Source organism: Populus alba, chromosome 8, assembly GCF_005239225.2.
Source record: "Populus alba chromosome 8, ASM523922v2, whole genome shotgun sequence".
In the NCBI taxonomy this organism is placed as follows: domain Eukaryota; kingdom Viridiplantae; phylum Streptophyta; class Magnoliopsida; order Malpighiales; family Salicaceae; genus Populus; species Populus alba.
The window spans coordinates 3,305,877-3,322,789 of NC_133291.1; the positions used below are offsets into that span (position 1 = coordinate 3,305,877).

Consider the following 16,913-nt stretch of genomic DNA (forward strand, 5'->3'; position numbering starts at 1 on the left):
ACTTAATTTAAAAAAAATAAAGATATTGATAATCAAATAAAAAAAACATAAAACATCTAATTAGAAAACCTTTATAAATACACGAAATGAATCTTTTTATTACTTTGTCAAATCAAATTATTTTTCATTTTCTTAGGAAATTGAAATAGAAATGAAAATTCAAAACTCAAAACAAAAAACAAAAAATTAAATATATAACCTCCTCAACTAGTTGCTTCTTTTTTTCAACAATTTCAACAAATGAGAACTTCTCAAGGGCAAGATTTATAGCTATTAAAATTAAATATAATAAATAATATATAACCTCCTCAACTACTTGCTTCTTTCTTTCAACAATTTAACCCAAGAAGTTGGGAGGCTGAAATTACATATCAACGGCATCGCATATACTCTCTCTTACACGCGCAAAAAGTTACAGAAATTTTCAAATCCAGCCTAAATAATAAAAGAAGAGAAGGGAACCCAATTCAAGTGCAGTGATCATAAAAATTACAGAAATCGAAGAAAATGTCAAAATAGTACGGTAATACAGTTGAGTGTAAGCTTTTCGACAGAAATGACTTCTCCACTACTTTGTCAAGTTAATTGCTAGATCAATTCAACTAGGGACGGCAGGCATGCTTGCCCGTTACGAAGAACTTGGCATGAAAGCAGAGATGCACTGCTATGCGAGAGCATTACTCCAATAATTTAATTCAGGTCTAAGTCAAGGAGAAGTGTAAACAGCGGTTTGAAAAAGAAACAGTAACAAATCTTGCTACAAAAAATAATCAGGTTAGGTCTTCCAGACCGCCGAACTCGATCCCACCCGCTAGCTCGGTGTAAGAGAAATCTGCTATAAAGAATGTTCTTCATTCAAGCCACAGTTCATCTTCATAGACCTTTGATTATCAAAAAGCAGAACATCACAGCCTGCTAGAAAACTGAAACGAATTTAACTGTAAACACCGTGAAGTCCACGTCCTGAAGTTTCCTCCAAATGTTATTACAATTTATGACTGCTAATGCATGGATCCCAAGTTCTTGTTCTCTCTCCTTCATAAACCTTGATTAAGACACCAGGCTGACCATCGGAGTAGGTGGAGAAAACTTCTTCCTTCTTTGCGGGAAAGGTGGTGTTTCTGGGGATCAAAACAGTCACAATACCACCAGCAGTTTCCAACCCCAGGGATAGGAATTACATCCAGAAGCAGCAGATCTTGCATTTTCTCATTATCTTCACCACTCAAGACAGCAACACCGTAGGCAACAACGTCCTCTGGATTGATGTTCTTGTACAGCTCCTTCCCAATGAAAAAATATTGCAATAAATGTTGCACCATGGGAATCCTATTGGAACCACCAATAAGAACAATATCATTGATGCTGCTTTTGTCCATCTTGGCATCCCTCAAACACTTCTCCACCAGCTTCAAATCCATCTCAATGTTAGCTTGAGTAGAGGATGAGAGGCTCCTCTTCATCCTCTCAGTACTCAACCTCTTGAGGGCCATGGCATTTCCCCTGCTATCCTTCTCCTTATTCCTCTTCCAAAATTCCTGAACAAAGTGCTTCATCATTCTGTTATCAAAGTCCTCACCTCCACGGCGGGAGTCTCCAGCAGTGGCCTTCACCTAAGAGTCATTCCCTTTAATAGTAAGCAGGGTGACATCAAAAGTACCACCACCCAAGTCAAACATTCCTCTCAACAACAATAATTGCCCTCTTTTCAAGATCATAAGCCATTGCAGAAGCAGTGGGCTCATTAATGATATGCATGACATGAGACCAGCAATCTTGCCTGCATCAACTGTGGCCTGTCGTTGAGGGACATTGAAGTAGGCAGGGGCAATGAGTATTGCAAGCTTCATCGCAGTGCCAAGGTAAGCCTATGCAATTTGATGCATCTTTAAGAGGACCATTGAAGATATTTCTTCAGCTGCAAACTATTTCTCTTCACCGTTGTAGTTGACCACAATCAAGGGCTTGTCACGAGGAACTTCAAGGACTTTTAATGGCCACTGTTGGATATTGCTTTGCACAAAAGTATCACTAAATCTCCTGCCAATCCACATTGTCGCATCCTTTAACATATACATATAGATGTCTAAAACCCCATCAAAAAATGAAAAAAACTCGAAAGCAAGAACAGTTAAATTTGACTAAAAAGTTATTTAGTTAGAATCAACAGGGTCCAAAATTTGAACACTAATTGAAAATGGTGTCGATGGGATTCATAACAGTCTGGTTCGTAGCAGCATCACCAATCAGACGCTCTATACCAGTGAAGGCAACACAAGAAGGCGTCATTCTGTTATCTTGATCATTTGGTACGTTCTCTACTATGTCCTGTTGCCAAACACCAACGCATGAGTACATTGTCCACATATCAATTCCGATCGCCGGTCCATCTAGACCATATCCCATTCTTCTTGATTTGATTAGTATTTTGATCGCGTTTGATATTGTGATACATAGTTTTTTTCACTTAAAATATATTAATATAATATTTTTTTTATATTTTTAACATAGCAAATCTGTAAAAAAAAAAAAAAAAAAACATAACAAATCAAAATAACAAAAAAACATTAAAAAAGATATTAATTTGAAGATTTTTCAAATTCAAAATAAAAGCAAGAAAGAGAGACACATTGTAGCAAAAGCAGAAACGTGCATCATCAACATATTCAAAGATCAAAACAGACCTCCGATGGTTCTTCATCTCCGTATGTGCCATAACCATCAGATGGTTCTTCATCTCCGTATGTGCCCCTCCCATCAGATGGAGAAACTTCATCTTCCATTAACGTACCCATACAAGCACCATCGCTTCTATAAATCTTCGCAATGATTGGATTGCAGATGCTCTCAAGCTCCCCCAACTTGCCATCGAAATCATCTTTCCTTGCAAGCTGGTTGCCATCCAGCCACTTCATGGCCTGGTCAATGGCACCTTCAATCTTGTTCTTGTCACCTGTGGCCAGCTTTGAACTTCTCTTCTCATCCCCAATTGTTATTCTCATGTTGCGGACGAAAATCTCCAATTCATTCTTTGCCTCGGCCCACTTCTTGTGCTTTTCATCTTCAGACTTGTACCTTTCGGCCTCGTGGACCATCTTCTGAATTTCTTTTTCGGACCACCTGCCCCTGTCATTGGTGATTGTGATCTTTTTCTTCTGACCACTGGTCTTATCCTCAGCTTTTACAATCAAGATACAATCTGCATCAAGGTGAAAGCCTATTTTGATCTGAGGAACACCTTTGGGTGCTGGAGCAATACCAGAGAGCTCAAATGTGCCCAGTAAGTTGTTGTCCCTAGTCCTTGTTCTCTCCCCCTCGTAAATCTTGATCAAGACAGCAGTTTGATTGTCTGCGTAGGTGGAGAAAATACGCTCCTTTAATGTGGGAATCGAAGTGTTCCTTTCTATCAAAACATCCATAACACCGCCAGCAATTTCCAACCCAAGGGACAGGGGTAAAACATCCATAAGCAGCATGCTTTGCACCTCCTCATTGCCTTCGCCAGTCATGATAGTAGCCTGAACAGCAGCACCATAGGCAACTGCCTCATCAGGATTGATGCTCTTGCACAGCTCTTTGCCATTGAAAAAGTATTGCAGTAGCAGCTGCACCTTGGGAATCCGGCTAGAACCACCAACAAGAACAACATCATCGATGTTGTTTTTATCCATATCACAATCCCTCAAACACTTTTTCATCAGCTGCAAACACCTTCTAAAGAGATCCGTGTTCAGCTCCTCGAATCTTGCACGAGTAATGGTGGAATAAAAGTCAATACCTTCATACAATGAATCGATCTCAATGTTAGTTTGAACATCACGTGAGAGACTCCTCTTGGCCCTCTCACAAGCAGTTCGCAACCGCCGAAGAGCTGAAGGATCTCCACTAATGTCCTTCCTTTTCCTCCTTTTGAATTCCTGAACAAAGTAATTCACCAATCTGTTGTCAAAGTCCTCGCCTCCAAGGTGAGAGTCTCCAGCTGTGGCCCGCACTTCAACAAAACGATCAAGAATGGCAAGCAACGAGATATCACAAGTACCGCCCCCTAAATCAAAGACCAGCACATTCTTCACACCATCGTTTATATCCCTGTGAAGACCATAAGCCAAGGCAGCGGCGGTGGGCTCGTTAATAATACGCATGACATTAAAACCAGCAATCAAACCAGCATCTTTTGTGGCCTGCCGTTGAGAGTCAATAAAGTAGGCAGGAACAGTAATCACTGCATTCTTCACACTTTTGCCGATGAAAGCTTCAGCAATCTCACCCATCTTTCGGAGTACCATTGCCGAAATCTCTTCAGCAGCAAACTGCCTCTCTTCACGCTTGTAATTAACCACAATCATGGGCTTGTCACGAGGACCCGCAACAACCTTGAACGGCCAGTGCTGGATGTCACTCTGAACAGCAACATCGCTAAATCTCAGACCAATTAACCTTTTTGCACCTGTATTACATTTACCAACACTATCTTTCAGTATAAAATTTAATTTCCTCTAGCATAAACATAAACTGACAGTGAAGAAACAGAGCTTTCTATGAAATCCTTCATTCTTGTACAACACTAGCACGCAGAAACATGAGCCATACGAAACATAAAATGAACTAAATCAAAAAAAGAAGACTGCGAAGTAAATTTTTCTTAAGAATACTAACCGAAGATGGTGTTGACAGGGTTGGAAACAACCTGGTTCTTTGCAGCTTCACCAATCAAACGCTGTGTGTCAGTGAAGGCAACACAAGAAGGCGTCATTCTGTTGCCTTGATCATTTGGTATAATCTCAACTCTTCCATTTTGCCAAACCCCAACGCAAGAATACGTTGTCCCCAAATCAATCCCAATCGCTGTAGAATCGTCTGTTTCCATTAGCGAGAGAAAACCATTAGATCATCAAAAACAAGAAAAAAAAAAAAAAGATCAAGGAAGTTTAGGGCAAAAAAAAAAAGAGTCAACGCGCAGTTGAATGAATTTAAAATGCATATAAAATTTACTACTGCATTGTATCTATATTCCTGCGGTGCCTGAATTAGGGGTGAGGAAAAAACAAAATATATAAAAAAACCTCATAAAATTTATTAGAATTTATAAAAAAATAACTGGCTTGGTTTTAGGAGTTTAAAAAATAATAATAAATTAAATTCACACTAAAAACCGAGCAAATCATAAAAATCCAAGCTAAAATAAAAAAAATCGAGAGTCAAAATCAAGAAAACTGAATGAAATTGATTGAAACTAGTTTTTATTCTAAAAACTGAACCGATCTAATTGATTTTTAATTTAGTTTAATTTTTTAAAATAAAAATTTAATTTAGTTATTTTTTATTATTAAAAACTGAATTCAATAAAAAATAATCATCCTTGGCCTGAATTATATTAGAAAAATGGCAGCCGAAGCAACTCGAGAGTACAGGTTGCTTCTCCAAAATCACCAGCTTTTAATTTATTTATTTTTTCACTCTCAATTCCAGGCAACGCACCATTACCAAACAGACATTGAACTGAACTATAGTTATTGCAATCGCAGTGAGTAATCAAGAGGTGTTTGAGGGCATTTTTTTAAAATAGTTATTACAGACAGACAGAATTCATTTTATGTTCTAAATTTTTTTTCACGGGCTGATTTTTTTTTATTGTAAGTTTTATATTAATAAATATAATTTTTTATGCAAGATGAGCTGAAGTGTTACCGAATGTTTTTAAAGGTACTGTTTTATATGGTGTTAAAATCTTAGATTAATTTAATATTAAAAAAACCTTGTGGTCATGTCCGGAAGCTAATATACATGATTATATTAATTTGATAATTGATTTAAATTTTTTTATTTTATTTTATTTATAATTTTTTTATTTGTTTTTCATAGTTTTTAAAAAGTTTTTCACATACTATAAAAGGGGTTATTTAGATTGGAAAATATATTTAAATAATTTTTTCTTTTTATATTTATTTTTTATTTTTAACATTGACACATCAAAATTATTAGAAAAACATTAGAAAAATATTAATTTAATATATTTCAAATAAAAAAATAAAAAAAGACTCTTGAAAAAAACCTACCATTCCCTAAACCTCATTATTCTCCCATTTTTATTTGTTTCGCTTTTTTTTTTATAGTTCAATTATGTTTTCGAAAAACTTTGAATATCTTTCTCTTCAATTTTTTTTTTTGTTTTTCAATCTATTCAACTTGTGTTGATGTAAAATATTAATTTTTAAAAATAAAAAACATATTATTTTAATAAATTTATATAAAAAATAATTTAAAAAGGAAATTTCACTGCAATATAAACACTCTTTGAAATTCCAAAATATTTTCTTTGATAAATCATGGATTTTAGATGTTTTCTCTGTTTTAAGCTCGTACTTTAGATTGGACCATTCTGGATCGATCTTAATAATGTAAATTCAAGCCTGTTTGTTATTGAGTCCGAAGCTTCATTTTTTATTTCAATAATGAAATGGTTTTTGATTTGATTTTCTTGAGACTGCGGGCTGTTTCGTATATTTTCAAACATTTAAAAAAAAAATATTTTTTTTTTAATTTGAAGAGTGTCAATTTATTATATAAAAAATAATGATGAAAACACTTTGTTAAAACACAAATATAGAGATATCTAAATAGAATAAATAAGAATAGATACAGATAATTAATTGGAAAAAAAAATAAAAATACTGATAATAAAAAATCTAATTCAAAAATCTTTACAAGTACAACAAACGAGTTTTTTATTGCCTTGTCAAATCAAATTATTTGTCATTTTTTTCATGAAATGGAAATAGAATTCAAAACTCAAAACAATAAATAAATAAATATCAAATGTCCTTTAAAAAATTGAATTGTAGCAAAACTAATCCTAACTAATTAAGATAAGTTTCCATTTACTTTCACCTAATCAGTTATGATTGTACTGTGTGGTTTAAGGGTGACAATTTCAACAAATGAGAACTTCTCAAGGGCAAGATTTATAGCCATTAAAATTAAATATAATAAATAATACATAACCTCCTCAGCTATTTGCTTCTTTCTTTTAACAATTTAACCCCACATCAAATCCAGCCTAAATAATAAAAGACGAGAAGGGAACCCAATTCAAGTGCAGTGATCATAAAAATTACAGAAATCGAAGAAAAATGTCAAAACAGTAGCGGTAATACAGCTGAGTGTAAAACTTTTCGACAGAGATGACTTCTCCACTACTTTGTCAAGTTAATTGCTAGATCAATTCAACTACGGACGACAGGCATGCATGCCCGTTACAAAGAACCTGGCATTAAAGCAGAGATGCACTGCTATGCGAGAATATTACTCCAATAATTTAATTCAGGTCCAAGTCAAGGAGAAGTGAAAACAGCGGTTTGAAAAAGAAACAGTAACGAATCTTGCTACAAAAAATAATCAGGTTAGGTCTTCCAGACCGCCGAACTCGATCCCACCCACTAGCTCGGTGTAAGAGAAATCTGCTATAAAGAATGTTCTTCATTCAAGCCACAGTTCGTCTTTATAAGAAAAAGCTATTCAAGCGGAATGCTTTGTTGTATTAATTATATTCAATAATGACAACTAATTGGATGCAAATACTACTAGAAAATCAACAAATACAAATACAAATATTAAAAAAATTACAGTAAAAAAAAATTAAAACAAAGTAAAAAAATAAATTATGATGTGTCATTTTTACCAACGGTAAAAAGTGAACATTGTTCATCATATTAATTATAAAAAGAATCACCGATGAGATTTATTTCATCGGTAAAAGGTGAACATTGTTCATCATATCAATTACAAAGAGAATCACCGACGGGATTTTCCGTCAATATTTTTCAAAGAACTCCAGAACTGTTCACTTTCCAATTGCACTGTTAATTGTTGTTGTTTACAGACAAAATCATTGACGGATTGAAAAGCCGTCAATGTTATTTGGCGGTTTTCTGAAGAAATTCAAGTAATTTAAAATTTTCATTTAAATATTACAGATGGATTGAAAAATCATCTGTATTTGTTGGCGGTTTCTGAAAACTTTTTACGAAATTGAAAATTTAAATTAAATATTACTGATGGAATAATTAAAAAATATTAATATTCAATTAACCATCGGTAAATCCATCTCTAACGTGCCCCAATAAAAAGCCTGAATCCCCTTATTTCACAAAAGATAGGCTCATTTCTTATCATTCTTCTTCTACTTCTTCTTCTTCATTATATGTAAAAAACATCAATATCTATTTCTTTCTTTTCTTTTCTCTTCTCATCTCCTTCTCTTTTTCTCCATGCTCGGGTATGTCTTCTTCTTTTTTTTTTTTTATCCTCTTAGTTTTTTTTTAATTAATATGTTTTATGAAATTTTTTCTCTCTCCTTAGCTTCACTTGCAACTACATTAAGGTAAGATTTTTCTTTTTTCTTCTTTTTTCATGATTTGTTTTCACTATAATTGTTTTTTATTTTATTTTTAATTTTTTTTGTTCTTAATAATTGTATAAATGTTGTTGTGAGATTTTTTTTTTCATATGAGATCAATTTTTAGTTGATATATTTATAGGATTTTTAAATTTTTAGCAAATTGCAACTTCATTTTTTTTCATATGAATTTTTTTAGTTGAATTTTTTTTTATTTGTTGCAAATTTATTTGAGTTGATTTTCTTATTTTTTTTTCTAAACATTTTGAGTATATATTATAGAGTGTTGATTTATGTTAATTTAATTATTTTATGATTTCATAAAATGATTTTTTAAAAAATATTTTTAAAATAATTACCGACGGAAAATTCGTCGGTAAATCCGTTGGTAATGAAAAAATATTATTACCGACGCGTTTGTTCTGTCAGTAAATCCGTCGGTAATAATATTTTTTTTATTACCAACGAATTTACAGACGAATAAAAAATTACTGATGAAAGATTCACCGATGGAGCATTTCCGTCGGTGATTTCATCGGTAAATTAATTATCGACGAAATATGTGTCTTACACTGACGGAAAAATTCCGTCGGTAAAATTGTTAAATCTTGTAGTGAGATTGATACAAAATATTCTAACGTATCTTATCTAATTATATCAAGATATAGCTTTTCGTTTTATATCAAAACACTGTCAATATAATTTCCAACACTCCCCCTTAAGTTGGAGAGTGAACATCAATAACTCCCAACTTGAACATGAACCGCCTGAACTTCTCTTTTCCCAAAGCTTTTGTAAACACATATGCTAATTGTTGTGAAGAAATCACATATCAGGTAACAACTTCACCTCGTAAAAATTTTTCCCGAATAAAGTGGCAATCCATTTAATGTCGAGTTCTCTCATGAAACACATGATTTTTTGCAATGTGTGAGGCAGCTTGATCACAATGAAGAGTAACATGATCTGAAACCGACATATGCAAATATGTTAATAAATTCTTAACCAAGTAAGCTCACAACATGTACTTGTCATTACTCTATATTCAGCTTCCACACTTGATAAAGAAACTGTCTTTTGCCTTTTGGTTCTCCATGAAATTAAGGAATTTTTAAGGAATGCACAATACCCAGTGGTGGAACAGTGAGTGATAGAACAGTCCGTCCAATCAGAGTCATAAAATTCCCTTAAGTGTAATGGGTTATTGGAATGAAAAAACAAACCTTGACCAGGAGCTGATTTTAAATAGCGAACAACTCGAAGAGCAACAACCATGTGAGGTGGACGTGGTTCATGCATGAATCAATTGAGAATGTGAACTGAATATGTGATATCAGGTCTAGTGATGGTTAAGTAAATCAATCAACCAACTAGACACTGATATGCACAAGGATCTTTGAGCAATTCTCCTTTATTTGAAAGTCTGCATTTTTTCATAGAAAATTCAACCAGCTTAACACCTAGATATCCACTGTCTTTGATAATTTCCAAAGCATATTTGTGCTAGAAAATGTAAATGCCTTTCTTGGAACAGGCTATTTCAATGTCTAAAAAGAATTTTAGATCACTAAGGTTTTTGATGCGGAAACGAGGATGAAGAAACTGCTTTAAAGCTTTGATGGATTCAATGTTGTTTCTGGTTATCAAAATGTCATCCATATAGATCAATAGGATAATGAGAAATGTACCGTTTTTTTTATGAACAAGGAATAGTTGGCTTTTAAATGTAAAAACCCAGCAGCAAGAACAACTTCTATGAACTTAGAAAACCATTGTCAAGAGGCTTGTTTAAAGCCATACAATGACTTATGAAAGCGATAGACAATGTTTTCCCCTTGTCGCCGAAGAAGATCAAGAGGAAGAGACATATGGATTTCTTCCAACAAATCACCATTTAAGAAAGTAATATTGACGTTTAATTGATGCAAAGGCCAATTCAGATTGGCAGCAACAGCAGGGAGGCAGCGGACAGTGACCATTTCCAACAGTCTTCATAGACGTTTGATTATCATAGAGCAGAACATCACAGCCTGCTGAAAATTGAAACGAATTTAACTGTAAACACCGTCAAGTCCACGTCCTGAAGTTTCATCCAAATGTTATTACAATTTATGGCTGCTAATGGATCCAAAGATATATGAGTATATACGTGACTGCAAAGAGATTAAATATTGGTTCCTCGTAAAAAAATTTATATCGGTTGTCAAATTTATTGCTCTCAAGAAGAACAATACTGGCTTCTTAGCCTTCTTATGCATGTTCCCTTCACTTGGATGTGTGATATTTTGTTGAAGCTCCTGCGGGCTGCTTGAGAATCCTGCTAGAGGACATTAGTACGGCGCAGAGTTGCAACTCCAAGGCTGTGGAGGATGTAATTGTTTCTTCCCAGAGCTTTCGCTCTTGCATGAATGAATTATTTGAAAAAAGAATTACCCTTGGCAGAAATCGAAATGCCGTTCAATTATTCAAGTGTGTGTTGCTCTTTCAGGATTCAAAATGTTGCAAATGTACCGATGCATCTATACAAGTAGACAAGCTCCTCGAGATGCATCTTCGAGTGAAAAAGAAAATATGGAGCCAATGTTGGATATTGCTCTGCACAAAAGTATCGCTAAATCTCCTGCCGCTCCTCTTTCCGCATCTTTTAACATGTAGATGTCTAAAACCACATCAAAAAAAAAAAAAAAAAACTCGAAAGCAAAAACAATTAAATTTGACTAAAAAGTTATTTCGTTAGAATCAACAAGGTCCAAAATTTGAACACTAACTGAAAACGGTGTTGATGGGATTCATAACAACCTGATTTATAGTAGCATCACCAATCAGACGCTCTATACTAGTGAAGGCATCAGAAGATGGCGTCATTCTGTTAACTTGATCATTCTCCACTATGTCCTGTTGCCAAACACCAACGCATGAGTACGGTGTCCAATATCAATTTTCAAAGAACAATTCAGACCTCCAATGGTTCTTCATCTCTGTATGTGCCCCTCCCATCAGATGGAGAAACTTCATCTTTCAATTAACGTACCCATAAAAACAACATCGCTCCTATAAATCTTCGCAATGATTGGATTGCAGATGCTCTCAAGCTCCCTCAACATTCCATCGAAATCATCTTTCCTTGCAAGCTGGTTGCCATCCAGCCACTTCATGGCCTGGTCAATGGCACCTTCAATCTTGTTCTTGTCACCTGTGGCCAGCTTTGAACTTCTCTTCTCATCCCCAATTGTTATTCTCATGTTGCGGACGAAAATCTCCAATTCATTCTTTGCCTCGGCCCACTTCTTGTGCTTTTCATCTTCAGACTTGTACCTTTCGGCCTCGTGGACCATCTTCTGAATTTCTTTTTCGGACCACCTGCCCCTGTCATCGGTGATTGTGATCTTTTTCTTCTGACCACCGGTCTCATCCTCAGCTGATACAATCAAGATACCATTTGCATCAATGTCAAAGATTATTTTGATCCGAGGAACACCTTTGGGTGCTGGAGCAATACCAGAGAGCTCAAATGTGCCCAGTAAGTTGTTGTCCCTAGTCCTTGTTCTCTCCCCCTCGTAAATCTTGATCAAGACAGCCGTTTGATTGTCTGCGTAGGTAGAGAAAAGACCCTCCTTTTGTAAGGGAACCATAGTGTTCCTTTCTATCAAAACATCCATAACACCGCCAGCAATTTCCAACCCGAGGGACAGGGGGGAAACATCCAGAAGCAGCATGTCTTGCACCTCCTCATTGCCTCCGCCAGTCAAGATAGTAGCCTGAACAGCAGCACCATAGGCAACTGCCTCATCAGGGTTGATGCTCTTGCACAGCTCTTTGCCATTGAAAAAGTATTGCAATAGCAGCTGCACCTTGGGAATCCGGCTAGAACCACCAACAAGAACAACATCATCGATGCTGTTTTTATCCATCTTACCATCCCTCAAACACTTGTGCAACACTAGCACGCAGAAACATAAGCCATACAAAACATAAAATGAACTAAATCAAAAAACGAATAATGCAAAGTAAATTTTTCTTAATAATACTAACCGAAGATGGTGTTGACAGGGTTGGAAACAACCTGGTTCTTTGCAGCTTCACCAATCAAACGCTCCGTGTCAGTGAAGGCAACGCAAGAAGGCGTCATTCTGTTGCCTTGATCATTTGGTATAATCTCAACTCTTCCATTTTGCCAAACCCCAACGCAAGAATACGTTGTCCCCAAATCAATCCCAATCGCTGTAGAATCGTCTGTTTCCATTAGCTAGAAAACCAATAGATCATCAAAACGAGGAAAAAAAAAAGATCCAGGAAGTTTTGTGCCAAAAATAAAAGTCAACTCGCAGTTGAATGAATTTAAAATGCAGATAAAATTTACTGCTGCATTGTATTTATTATATACCTGCTGTGCCTGGATTATATTTAAAAAAATGGCAGCCGAAGCAACTCAGCAGTGCAGGTTGCTTCTCCGAAATCACCGGCTTTTAATTTATTTATTTATTCACTCTCAATTCCAGGCAAGGCACCATTTCCTCGCAGACATTGAATTGACCCTACAGTTATTGCAATCGCAGTGGGTAATCAAGGGGTGTTTGAGAGCATTTTTTTTAAATAGATAATTACTTAAGCAATATAATATGTATTTTTTATTTAATTTTTTTTACTTACGAACTTTTTACTTGAAAATAATCTAATAATAAAAATATATTTTGCAGCTAATTTTAAGATTTTCTACTTCTACAATGAAATTTATTGAACAGTATAAAAGGAATTTATTCAATGTTTCAAAATACTTTGGGTCTTTTTTTTTATAAGGATTTTTAGGCTGATTTTTTTATTGTATAATTTTATGTTAATTAACATAAATTTTAATTCTAATTATTAGATTAAGCTGAAATCTTACCAAATTTTTTTAGAGGTCCTATTTTATATCATGTTAAAATCTCAAATCAATCCAACACCACGAAGGCTTTATATTAAGGTTTAGAAACTATCGTGCATGATTTATATTAGTTTTTTAATTGATATATATATATATATATATCACTTTATTTATAATTCTTTTATTAATTTTTTGAAAAAAAAAGGATGTTTTCAACCTATTGTAAAAGGGGTTATTTAGATTGAAAAATGGTATCCAAATGATTTTTTTTTTTCAAATTTGATTTTTATTTTTGACATTGACATATCAAAATTGTTAAAAAAACACTAAAAAACATATTATTTTAATAAATTTTTAAACAAAAAACACTTTTGAAAAGTATCTAACAACCCTTAAATCTCATTATTCTCCCATTTCCGCTTGCTTTACTTCTTTTTTTTATGGTCCAGCCATATTTTTGAAAAAATTTTGAATATGTTTCTCTTCAAATTATTTTTTGTGTTTTTAGATCGTTTTGATGTGCTAATATAAATAATAAATTTTAGAAAATAAAAAATATTATTTTAAAATATTTTTAAGTAAAAAAACATTTAAAAATAAAATTTCTAACACAATCTCAAACTAGCTTTGAAATTCCAAAATATTTTCCTCGATGAATTATGGATTTCCTGTTTTGTTTCTGTGTTTTAAAAGCGTTTTTTAAAAAAATTTATTTATTTATTTATTTTTTTTATCATCTTCAAATTAATATGTTTTTAGTGTTTTCAAATCATTTTGATATGTTGATGTCAAAAATAAATATATTTTTTAAAAAAACATCATTGACATGCTTTTTAACACGAAAAGTTATTTGAAAAGTAACTACAACTACACTGTTAAACAAGCTCACAGGTCGGTCTTGCTAATGTAAATTTAAGCCTGTTTTTTTTATTTCAGATAATAAGATGGTTTTTTGTTTTCTCACGAGACTACGGGTTTGTTTCGTATCATTTTCAAACATTTAAAACTAAATATAAAATTTATTTATTTTGACTAATGTCAATTTATTATATAAAAAATAATGATGAAAACACTTAGTTAAAAAAAATATATAGAGATATCTAAATAGTATAAATAAGAATAGATACAGATACTTAATTGAAAAAAATAAAGATGCTAATAATCAAATAAAAAAACATAGAAACATTTAATTAGAAAACCTTTATAAGTACACGAAATGAATTTTTATTACTTTGTCAAATCAAATTATTTTTCATTTTCTTAGGAAATTGAAATAGAAATGAAAATTCAAAACTCAAAAACAAAAACAAAAAAAATAAATCAAAATGTCCTTTAAAAAATTGATTTGTAGCAAACTAATCCTAACTAATTAAGATAAGTTTTCCATTTACTTTCACCTAATCAGTTATGATTGTACTGTGTGGTTTAAGGGTGCCAATTTCAACAAATGAGAAATTCACAAGGGCAAGATTTATAGCCTTTAAAATTAAATATAATAAATAACACATAACCTCCTCAGCTATTTGCTTCTTTCTTTTAACAATTTAACCCAACATAAAATCCAGCCTAAATAATGAAAGAAGAGAAGGGAACCCAATTCAAGTGCAGTGATCATAAAAATTACAGAAATCGAAGAAAATGTCAAAACAGTACGGTAATACAGCTGAGCGTAAACTTTTCGACAGAGATGACCTCTCCACTACTTTGTCAAGTTAATTGCTAGATCAATTCAACTACAGACGGCAGGCATGCATGCCCGTTACAGTGTGTGTTGCTTTTTCAGGATTCAAAATGTTGCAAATGTACCGATGCATCTATACAAGTGGACAAGCTCCTCGAGATGCATCTTTGAAAAAGAAAAATATTGAGCGAAGAGATGAGAAAGCTACCTCTTCTTCACTTTCTCCATCCTTCTTGTTTTGTATATGCCTCAGGGAAACATCTAAAGAAGTTGGCGAGGCTGAAATTATATATTAACGGCATCGAATGTACTCTCTCTTACACGTACAAAATAAAGTTTTAGTCTTTGCTGATATATGCAATCTCCGTGGCCTTCACAAACTTTTTGTTCAAGAGCTTGTCTGTTAAAATTTCTTTTGGGCGACTAATTAAGCTTCAGGTCTCTGTACAATTTCTGTCTTTGATGTATGTTTTTAATCTTTATCATGTTTCTTAATTTTTAAAAGTTTTAGTCTTTGTTCTTGAACAGAAACAAATCAGCTTTACAACTTGTTTTGTTGATTTCCAAATATGCTTAATAATAGATGTTCACTCAAATTAATTTTGTCTGTTAGATGAAAATTAGTTTTTTATTACAAAACTAAATTCTTAGAATGTGAATTATTTAATGTTTTTTAGTTTAATGAAATATAAATTTGAGAACATTTTCCAGTATTTAGCTATACATATAAAATGAACTGAAAAAATATATTTTGTTTTCTTAAAAAAATAATCAAAAAAAAATTAAAGACCAAATCTATAGTTAGAAAAATGAAAAGGTAAAAAATTGAAAAAACAAGTAAAATTTTTTAAAAATATTTTTATAAATTATTTTTTAAAGAAAATAACAATTAAAATAATAATATCTAAATTTTTATAACTGGTTTCCGGATCTCGTTTGGTTTTTTTTTAGACAAACCCGTTTGCTGAAGTAGGGTAAAAAGACCACCTTGTTTTGTAATTGGGTCTGCTTTAAGATTTTTGATTGAAGCGGTAATTACTAGTTGATGGGCCGCGTCCTCGAGCCCATCTTCATCTAAGTACAGGAGTCTTTGCGTGACATCTTGCTGGTTCAGTGCACTTTTCATGTTTATTGAGAACATGATAGGAAAAACCTTTCAAGTTTCCCTTTAATAATTGTTTTTTATGTAATTATAACGTAGTGTCTAAGAGTTAATAAATAGTATAAAAATAATATTAAACTATAAATCCGTCTTTATTTGTAAAATATAAATAATAAAAAAAGATAAATTCAAAAAACAAATTTAGTTTAAAAAATAAAATATTCAAGAATTATATTTGAACAAGATTTACACATAAATATGAACTTGTTTTCATCTATATTCCCGTGTAAGGATAAAAATATCTTGCAAACCCACTTCAAATAAGTTGATTTCATAGAGGTTCCATGTCATATTTCTCTCAAACTAAGTCTTCTAGAATCATATGAGCAACGAGGATCTAATTAAGTGATGTTTCAAATAAAAGCTAGTTCTTTATTCCTTCTGCCATGTTCCAGGTATTTTTTTGATTTAATTTTTAAATAAAAAACAAAAACAAATAACTGAGAGAAAAATAATCTATGTAACATCCAGTCCAGTCCACGGATCTTTTTTCACTTGGCTAATGTTTGATTCGAGGTTAAAATCAGAGTTTAAATATTAAATAGTTAAGTGTTGGGTGTATAAAAAATTGGTTTGCGGGGTGAAAAGTCAAGGATATACGATGTACATCTAAAAATTATGTGTGATGACGAGGTCTAGTACAATTTAAAAGAGAATTTAAATTAAATACAATTAAGAGATACTAAATAATGTGGTGGATTAAAAAACACAAGGGAATTTAATGCGAAATCTGAAAAACAAAAAAAATTCACAAATCTCAAAACTTGTACTTCCTTGACAATTTCTTACCCCAAACAAAAAAAACCATTAG

The 16,913-nt window shown here is 32.9% G+C and overlaps 2 protein-coding genes and 1 pseudogene across 2 annotated transcripts; all 3 read right to left on the minus strand.

Annotated features, from left to right (window-relative positions):
- Positions 1-717: 717 nt before the first annotated feature.
- On the minus strand, positions 718-2,078 carry LOC118052158 (heat shock cognate 70 kDa protein 2-like; annotated as a pseudogene).
- Positions 1,612-4,941, minus strand: LOC118052156 (heat shock cognate 70 kDa protein 2). Its single transcript, XM_035062997.2, has 3 exons — positions 4,657-4,941; positions 2,685-4,447; positions 1,612-2,328 (listed from the first exon to the last, which is right to left on the minus strand). The coding sequence occupies exons 1-3, from the start codon at positions 4,865-4,867 to the stop codon at positions 2,188-2,190; spliced, it is 2,115 nt and encodes a 704-aa protein (XP_034918888.2). The 5' UTR covers positions 4,868-4,941; the 3' UTR covers positions 1,612-2,187.
- Positions 4,942-11,391: 6,450 nt separating this feature from the next.
- Positions 11,392-12,354, minus strand: LOC118052385 (heat shock 70 kDa protein 4). Its single transcript, XM_035063356.2, has one exon. The coding sequence runs from the start codon at positions 12,304-12,306 to the stop codon at positions 11,407-11,409; it is 900 nt and encodes a 299-aa protein (XP_034919247.2). The 5' UTR covers positions 12,307-12,354; the 3' UTR covers positions 11,392-11,406.
- Positions 12,355-16,913: the final 4,559 nt, after the last annotated feature.

Bases quoted from the DNA above. Each gene is read 5' to 3' on its own strand.
- LOC118052156 (XM_035062997.2), bottom strand. From the start codon at position 4,867: ATGGAAACAGACGATTCTACAGCGATTGGGATTGATTTGGGGACAACG. The intron at 4,448-4,656 runs GTTAGTATTCTT...AATGTAATACAG, and splicing joins CCCTGTCAACACCATCTTCG to GTGCAAAAAGGTTAATTGGT. The intron at 2,329-2,684 runs GTCTGTTTTGAT...GTTTGGCAACAG, and splicing joins GAGATGAAGAACCATCGGAG to GACATAGTAGAGAACGTACC.
- LOC118052385 (XM_035063356.2), bottom strand. From the start codon at position 12,306: ATGGATAAAAACAGCATCGATGATGTTGTTCTTGTTGGTGGTTCTAGC.